The sequence below is a fragment of the Priapulus caudatus genome, unplaced genomic scaffold, assembly GCF_000485595.1.
Source record: "Priapulus caudatus unplaced genomic scaffold, Priapulus_caudatus-5.0.1 Scaffold231, whole genome shotgun sequence".
Taxonomy (NCBI): Eukaryota; Metazoa; Priapulida; class Priapulimorpha; order Priapulimorphida; family Priapulidae; genus Priapulus; species Priapulus caudatus.
The window spans coordinates 57,731-67,705 of NW_014577292.1; the positions used below are offsets into that span (position 1 = coordinate 57,731).

General features: G+C 41.3%; 1 protein-coding gene across 1 annotated transcript in view; it reads right to left on the reverse strand.

Moving 5' to 3' along the window:
• LOC106807732 (protein CBFA2T1-like) overlaps positions 1-9,561 on the reverse strand; it is a 32,448-nt gene extending 22,887 nt beyond the window's left edge. The window contains exon 1 of the mRNA XM_014810172.1: positions 9,195-9,561. Within this exon, the coding sequence (XP_014665658.1) occupies positions 9,195-9,273 (79 nt within the window). The 5' untranslated portion in view covers positions 9,274-9,561. The remainder of the gene's footprint in view (positions 1-9,194) is intronic.
• Between the last annotated feature and the right edge of the window lie 414 nt (positions 9,562-9,975).

The following is a 9,975-nucleotide window of genomic DNA, read 5'->3' on the forward strand; positions in this document are numbered from 1 at the left end:
CAACGGTGAAATGCTGAAACCATGCTGCAGTAGAAGTCGAATTAATAAACGTTGCCTGTTTTATTTTGACGATTCTTTGACAGCCACTACGTATCTCGAGACAGTTTTCCGCGAAAATACCAGATTTTCACCGCTCATTATCTCAGCGTAGGGACATCGTAGGGACAAGCGGTTGGTTTTACATTATCAAGGAAGGGCAGCTGAATAATAATACATCAAATAATTATCAAAATAAAACTCGTAAAATGTCTTCTCTATTTCTCTCTCTCTCTCTCTCTCTCTCTCTCTCTTTCTCTCTCTCTCTTGTTCTTCCCTTGCCTTTTCAATTTTCACCTTCCTATATCTTACGCCATCTTCCCCTTTCTCGTTTCTTTTTTATACCTGTCTCTTCCTCAGTCCTGCTCCACCGCTTAATCTCCCCGCATGGCCACTGATAACAGCACGCTGGTAGTATTTTAAATATTTAATACACTCATTACGATCTGACTAATGAACTAACACGATGAATTTGTCATTGAGATGAGCATCTCCTGCACAGTACACCATTCATCCACTGCTATACACAGTCAACTATTCCATTATTATATACTAGTGTATCTTATATTAATTACCATATACTCATCAAGAGCGGCCAACACTTGTATTTAACATTAAGTATTATCCTCTCTTGATATCATATACCCGTGTTCAGACGATGTTCAATACCTGTCTGAGCACCACCAAAAAACATAGCGATTACTAACAGTAACAATACTTGCCTTCGTCACAAGTTAGCAATGCCGATAGGGTCGATGTCCCCCGGTATACCGGAACGTACCCTGGTAACTATCTAGCTGATATGGTTAGGGTTATTGTTAGGGTTAGGGTTAGAGTTAGGGTTAGGGTTAGGGTTAGGGTTAGGGTTAGGGTTAGGGAGTAGGCGTAGGCGACTTCCTAGACTCGTTAGTGGAGTAGGCGAGGTAAGGTCAGGCATATTAGATAGTAGTATTTAGTACCAGGGTACGTTCTGGTATACCGGACCGTACCCAGGGTACGTTCCGGCACGACCCTGGGGGACATAGACCCTATCAGCGTTAGCAATAGCACTACGTAAAAATTACATAATTGACTACGCACGTCCTGGAAATACGAAGTTACGTATGTTTTACAACGAGCGACAAAAATGGTATCACCAATGACAATATCAGTTTAACGCGTAACTAATAGCGGTTTCAAGGTTTTGCCGCGCGGATAAACCAACGCATGTATGGTACTCCCCCCCCCCCACTGTCAAATGCCACGGCTTAGTTACATTGACTACCCTACAAGGATTAGTGTGAACAGATTACACTGACAGCTGATGGATTTCGGTGCAAGCCAGATGATCATGACTATGCCATCTGCTCATCTAGTTTAGTCATCGCCAGCAGCAGCAGGAGTATCACCCGTGATACCAGGCTTCGCACCCACCCACTGACCTTTGTATGGATTACGTTACCAACACTGAGAGACACTCGCCCACAATAGTCCCAAATGACGCGCGAATCCTTTCTACTTGGCGCTTACTCGATTTTTTTCTTTCTCCTGCGTGGCATAAAAGAGCCCCGCTGTTCAGTATGTATACAACCTTGCATTTACCTCGTCTACGGCTGATGCCACTATTCGTGATTCATCATGCTCCATCCAGCCATTTCAAATAACCATTTATTCACTATCCATTTCTTCATGCATATATATATATATATATATATATATATATATATTATCAGGATATTATATCTATCAAATTCAGTCAATTCCGCGGAACGCACATAGACCCCCCCCCCACGATTTAATGGCCATGAATATCACTCCCTTGCCCATATAAAGCGTACAGCATCAACCACCAGCTTCGCTGACAATTACAAGCCTAATATTAGCGCTAAATTAATCAAGTATGATCCGATGCTGGTGTGTACCCGCAACAAAGTGCTACTTACCCTGACCAGCAGCCACCTGAGACCACGCCACAATAAATTCATATTGCGCTCATAATTCTTAATTGGAACTATGGGTAGGAGCAAGCAGATGGTCAATGATATCTTATTTTGGAAGTCACAGATAGTATGCCAGCGGTGTTGAACACTTTAGTTGGACCGACGAATTACACAATATTAAATAATTACAATATTTTAGCTTTATTACTGTTCCGTTCAGTTAAATTACATATTCACTATACTAGAAATGCCTATTTTTGCTTTTCAGTAGCAAACTGAACGACATTTTAATTTCACCAATATTACGTCTATTGGTAAGGCTACGACTGTGGGATTCTCGAATTTTGCATTAAAATGTTGTATGGTCACTGAGATGCTTGCCGTTGTTAACATTGTGTATATTACGTTAATTATGTATGAAGTCTACAATTATTGTCTGACAAATTATCAAAAATAAATATTTACCGTGACTCCAGTATTGTTTGAATTTCTTCTACTCTCAAAATAGCTATAAGTCTGTAAAGGCTAAGCAGACGTATACAGCAGCTACATATGGGCGGTGAGTATTACTAACAGACAGTGAAACAAGAGCGCGGATGGAACATTGGATCTGCAATCATCAATCAGTATGGCTGTGCTATGGTTGATGATTCAGCTGTTGTCTCTTGGGAAAGACCTATAATTTATGTTTACATTGCCCGGCAGTATCGCCGTAGCAAGACACATGTAATTGCTGCATGTAAATACATATATACATAATGCACATAGTGGCTTGAAGACACGGATGGATGTTTCACCTTAATAGATCTGTCAAGTTATAGAATTATTGTAATAGAATATATATATATAATAGAATAAAGTAATAGTAGATAGCAGAATGTGAAAGACCCGAAAAGAAAGAGTGAGAAGCTTGCAGAACGCATGCAGTAAAAAGAAAACAGACCTATGTGACCTTTAGTTATTTTTAAAAAGTGGTGGGGAACATATCTTAGTTATAGGTTGTCAGTAGATTAATGAAAACAAATGGCACAAATTATCACCCAGTTATAAGGTCACAAGGTGCGACATGTCACAGCGAATGGGACAAGCGTGGAAGCATGGGTGTGATGCCACGAATCCATCCGGACAGCTTGGATGAGAATTTCAGATTCATGATCAATGCAGACGAGAAAGACAATAGAATTATGCACGTTAGTCATGCAATCTTAAGTGCAGGTTAGATATATGGGTGAGGGACTACTTTTCAAAACAGAAACACTATCTATAGTTATTTCGCCGATGACACAGGGGGTATCACATGAATTTTCATCTACCTGTGAATAAGACTGAACTCAATACATTGCTTCTAACACTCGTTCATTCAATGATTAGCAGTAATGACACCACGACCGAATTAAAATGCTCACAGTGACTACGTTCCAAACTTATTTAGACCAAGTACTAGGTTCAGATACAGTTCCACATCAATCTTTGTTAAACACACGGGCATGAAATCAGTCTACGTGTTGTGAAGAATCTGGTACATAACCTAATTCTGGGCAAAGACATGATGTAAAATGTTGGCAAGCCATGATAGGTGTAGACAGTTTGATCGAACCCATGAATCAGGGAATTGAGCCACGACTGACAAAACGTAACGAAGCTTTTGGTTAAGATGTAAAACTAGTGTGCAAACAATCGGATGACAAGTGGTACTATCAATCAGCTAGCCTGCCATGGCTGTGCAACTAAACGTGTAAATAACACGAGTAGGTAGGATTGCAATAAATGACCGCTTATTGTAACACTAACAGTGACCAGCCAGCTGAAGGTATGCAACTGAATAGATATATAGTATGCCATAAAATAAGCCATTTGTCCATTAAAATAAACATCGGTCTATACTGGCGTACACCTGATTAGACATTGAAACTAGGAAGCGCACTATAGATTGAGCATTATCCTAATCAACAATGTCATAAATTTAGTGGAAAGGTGCACCTACTCTAGTAATTGAGCACCGGTACAAGCTTGATGTTATGTTATGCAGCAACCGACTAACCAAGAAGGTGGTAACTGACTTCACTCAAAAAAGCACAACAATTCTGTGAATGTAAATATTGATACCGCAGTGCTTGTGCAGGCTTTATCCAGAGCCGTATATAGAGATATACGGCTCTGGCTTTATCCACATATATATATACGAGAGCTAATAATACATTTATTATTAGCTCTCGAGATTGTATTATTAGCTCTTGATATAAATTATGTACATGGTGTATATAAGCTATTTACATACATGTGCACAAAACATGTATGTAACAACAGGCGATGATTCAGCAATTGGGAATTCATCGATTAGGGAAAAACTGCATTAAAAGGCAAAATTTGTCTGTCATCTACGGCAGGCGATGTCAAGTAGAATGTGCAGACAACACATGTACGCGCAGATCTCCGGAATAACTACGACATATGCTGACAAATACACGCGCATCATCTGCCTACAACTTCTGCGTGCACTCTACATGTAAGGTCTTGATTGCCAGTATTGTATGTCAGCAGCGTGATAGATTATCGCCATGCTAGCCAAGATGCACGCCGCATATATAGGAAAGCACGACCGCGATGCAGTTGAGCCAATAAAGCGGGACGGCGGTATTCGCGGTGGCTCCATGTTTCAAGAACTCAAAGCATGAACTTTGTAGGGTGTCTTCCAGCTGTCACAGTTGTGTGTATGCTAAAAGCGCGTGCTCGCTCGCTCGCTCGCGTGAGTGTGTGCAGCTGCCGTACCAACCCTGCCAAAATGCAGGCTGTCCTGTTTACACGATGAACTAGTGCTGTGTTACAGCATTCCTTCCTTTCACATCTGGTTTATTTAAAAGGTGTTTCAAAATCCATGTTGAGGAAGGGGAGTGATATAGGCGCTATCATCTGACCTGTGCTGGTTCTATATTGGCCATGTGGCTCCAAGCAATCAGCGCACATCTGGCAATTATATTAACTCTGTGGCATGTGAAAAATTCCAACTTCTCCCATGTGGTAGCCTTGTATAGACTGAGCCATGGGTGTTTGGCGCCGTACAATGTTTTCCTTTTTGCTAGCCATATGGGCTGCTAACTGTCACATAAGACTTGATACTTGCTCTTCTTCTGGGTAGCTGTTTATGTAGGAAAAACTAAATGCCAGCAGTAGTTTTTTTTTACCAAGAATGAAAAAGATCAAACATAAATTTGGTATCAATCTATGTGCAAGTATGTGAAGCAGCAACCAACACGTGTATTCAAGAAATGAAATGAGATATTTACTTTTTTATACGAAAAACAAAAAATATACAAATAAAAACAATACCATAATAGAAATGTAGACTTGTGGAATGAGTCATAGTCTAATAACAGATGCATCTGCTGTGGATTACTCACATAACATTCAAATTTCACTGCGCGAACTTTCATCCATATGACGCCAACATTCGGCCTGGCAGTTACACAGTATAGTTCTTTTTACTAGATATATTTATATAATATGATAACTAGCAACAATATTTACATACATAACGTTTAAGAATTGAAAACATAAATTAACTGAAAAAATGTAACAATTGATAAATCCCACAGAACTTTGTGACAGTCCTGCTACGAGGAGGCGAATCAATTGTACATGTTTAGTGATAAATGATGGCAAAGAAATTGGGTTGAATAACGTCACTTTATTTTACCAAGATTTCGTTCATGAAGCTAGTGTCAGTATGTGCACATTTAAAATTCTTTCCATCAATTGTATGAACAAATTCCTTGTAGACAAAGCATGCATGCACATGTGGCAGATGGCTGGCGTATTAGCAGAAGCATTTATGCGTTTACAATAAGAAAGATACCAGAATGCGCAAAAATGTGACAGCAGATCTATAAAGAATAGCAGTGATAAAAACTCAGTTTTACATCAGTAATGAATTAAGTGCATCTCTGCATCAGCGACGTTCCTTCGTTGTGAGTTTAACATAAAACATACAGCGAATCCAGTGACAATTGCTAGCACGATCCTTGATATATATAATGAAATAATAAAACAGGAAGATTAGTTTCCTTTACTTACCATTATTGGTTGATAATGATAGTGTGCTCTCGTTTGGGACACTAACGACCTAAAAGCCACAGCTTCGCCACGAAATTCTTGTCATTGCTTAGCAGAACTAAGCTGAGTGCAATGGAGTTTATGTACCCACCTCACACTTAGTCAAAACAACAGGCGTTTGTACATTTCGGCTGCGCGGCTCTCATGACTAGCACAGATGATGGACAACCGACATGTGTTTGCCTGATGTTAGCCAAGTGTCGGAATGCTTGTGCTTCCTGGTTTACCAGTGTAGCACGGGGAAGGAACGCCTGGCATGTAAACCGGGCATATTGGGAAGTGAGCTCCCCGGGTTATAGTTACGAGCAGCGATACCCGAGCTCCCCAGCAGCTGTTCCCAGCCACCCTGAATGTTACATAACCCTGATCACTCCTCAATTCGGGCTCGCTACCTTCTGTGCCATCAGGAATCATCAGACATCAAAAAGCGGATGGTTCTTGTTAAATGGTGACACCCACTGCCGCATCCTGGTTTGCATGTGCGGCAATTTATACTAACTGATGGTGTTCCTGGCCATGTGCGTGCCACACACCCATCACAGAACCCGATCCATGTGGGAAGTCTTGTGTTTTCCCAGAGGAAAGAAGTAACAGGATCACACTTGATTGGTCATGTGAACTGCATTTTTTTAAACATTTTCCCACAATTGCGCACATGCAGCCGTGTAACAATTTTAGAAAATTCAACCCTGGCAAACTTTCCAGTGACTAAAACATCAACAACCAAGGACCACATGGCTTTACATGCACAAAATATAGAAAAATATGAAATAATTTGATATCGCTAATATACACGAGCCTTTCCCCTTTGGACAATTGGGTTGGCAAGCCCTAGGGGCAGGTACACACGGCTGCGTGCATACAAGGGTCTATGTAATCAATGTGGTGGTGCAAGTACAAAACAGTGTATGCCAGCTGGACTGGTGTTATAAATTTTTCATATTTCATTAACAGCTCAACAATATTACTGTAAATGTAGATGCCTGGTAGTGGTAGATATATATTCAGGAATAACTTCCAACCGCGGAATAATTTACCATGCGCAGGAAGTGAAACGCAACATTATTGTTATTGCTAGTGAAAAGGTGTTCTGGGAAAAAAAAAAATTAAAAATTGTTGCGCTTATAAATTATTTAAAGGTCTCATGAATTTAATGAAAGGCTTATGGAAATGCAAAAAGACACAAGATTCAGCACGTACTGCATTCAGTCCAAGTAATTAGTGGTTCTATAAATGTAAATTGTTTACTCACACTGCAGTACGCACTAGAACCTATGGATAATCACGAAATAAAGATGTATATATATATACATGTGGGCTATAGTATTTGCGCCACTACAACTACTAGAAGGGGCAGCTATCTGTTTAGACATGATTGCGTACCTGAGCTACACAGTACACACAGCTCTAGAACAGAAGTTACAGAACTATATAGGCAATATAGCCCTTCGCTCTGCCACAGGCATAGCTCTAGTACTATAGCTCAAGGGGTCGTTGTTGTCGTATAGGGACTATATAATGCTAGTCTAGGGAGTCGCCTACGCCTACTCCCTAACCCTAACCCAGGGTTCTCCAAGCTTTTTCATTATAGCATGGCGGGTGCTGCCTTTACGGTCCTAGTTGCAAATCGTCGAAGGCGGTTTGCGTGCTAGGGGGGTCCGGGGGCTATGATATTTATAGTGGCGGGTGCATTTTAGGATGGCGGGGCTCGACGATAGCCTGGCGGGCCGCCAGGCTATAAGTGCTCTTGGAGAACCCTTAAACCCTAACGAAAGGGTCGTTGTCGTATAGGGACTATATAATGCTAGTCTAGGGAGTCGCCTACGCCTACTCCCTAACCCTAACCATATCAGATAGTTACCTCGGGTACATATATGTAGTACCCTATACGACAACGACCCTTCGTGCAGTACTAGAGCTTCCACAGGTAGCTCCAAGAAACGGTCTTGCTAGGGTTAGAAGACCATAGGTAATATAGGGTAATATAGACAATCGGTCGCACAGCCTGGTCGAGCTACCACAGGCATTTGGAACGTCTCAATAAAAAAAAAAAGGTAAATAAACACAAAATGTATTTACTACCAGTCTTAATGTTTCTCTACTCTATTTCGCCTATAATCACCTGTAAATGCCGGTCAAATGCTCATCTGCAACACACAAGTACACTGCACGCCCGCCCTGTGCACAAACAACATGAATAAGAGAGATTATATTGATCATCTCAAGATTGATGATCTCTCTTATTCATGTTGTTTGTGCACAGGGCGGGTGTGCGGTGTACTTGTGTGTTGCAGATGAGCATTTGACCGGCATTTACAGGTGATTATAGGCGAAATAGAGTAGAGAAACATTAAGACTTTGGTACCGTAGTAAATACATTTCGTGTTTATTTACCTTTATTTTATTTTATTGAGACGTTCCAAGTGCCTGTGGTTGCTACATTATTGTTATGGTACGTGAAACACACGGCGTAATATATACTATGGAAAATGCACAGTCCGGGTTGTTTTCTATCACCCTTTGATGGCTGTTTTGTTTGGAGAACTGAAAATATTTCCAGGGCCCAATCCTAGTTTAGCACCCCGGATTAGTTCACAGGCACTTGGAACGTCTCAATAAAAAAAAAAGGTAAATAAACACGAAATGTATTTACTACCAAAGTTATTGAGACGTTCCAAGTGCATGTGGATTAGTTTAGCACATTTGCGAAAATGAAGGTCGGGGTTCCAAACTAGGATTGTGCATATTGCCAGGTAAGTTCAAAGGCAAAATATTACAACCATTGCTCACGTACGTGGCTTCTTCGTCAATGACACAACACAACGTTTTCTCTCGCCGAAGGCCTCACAATAGCATTAAACATATAGGTACATATATATAACGTATATTAAACATAACCTATCAGTATGCGGGCAAAAATATCTCACACCTTGTTGCTAGTGGTAATACTAATAAGTAATAGTATTGATACTTAACCCGACCAGGCTGTGTGACTAACGTCAATACACCGCAATACACGTCAATACTAGGGGTATTCTAACCCTAGCAATACCGTTTCTTGGAGCTAATTGATACTTAGCTCTAGCCTCTAGAACTATACTAGCTTTGATTACATTGACGCAAACTTACTGACAATATCCTGCAAGCAGATCATGGACATTCGGTTGCTCGAATCTGGCTCTGGGTTATTTCCGTTCAACCACAACATGCACGGCAGCGATTCTCCGTCTTGGAAGAGCTAGGTCTCGCTCCCGCGTTCTTCCCTTCTCGAGTCACGTTTCAGTTGCACCGGCTAAGATAAACTGGCTGAAGCCTACGGTTCAGTTCGCACAATTATAACAGTCAACGGCGATAGATGATTCCCTATAGTCGAAACGCTTGCTAGCGCGTAAACTAGTCAGTGTAAGTTCGTAGCTGCCATGCATGCTCTCACTATGCGACGTACAAGAACGTACGACGGTGGAAGACCGCAGTATACTGCCTGCTCGCACGTGTTGCCTGCATTCTTCACTGAACAGGGACAGCTGCACATATGGCGCGGTGTACTGAGCGGGTCGTGCCACTTTTGCAAGGGGTGAGTCGCTGGTCAGCACGCGCAGCTCGCGTCTTATCCGGCTGTCACATGCTACCGTACGCACGTGGCTATTGTTGTCTTCCCGCCACACAAATCGTTCAAGGTCATTTGAGGGCCTGGTATGGGGCAGGTGTGTTAACGTCAGGTGCACAGGCCAGGTGTGCAGACTAGAGAGGAAGCTTGTAAATCTTGAAATTGGTATCCTTCGTCATGAGTAGTATATATTGGCGGTCGATGGCTAAATATAGTATTACGTGAACAGCTACGGAGTGTTATGAAAAAATATAAGTTGTTCAAAACTAAGGCGATGTATATAGCTTATAATAACTTACAAAT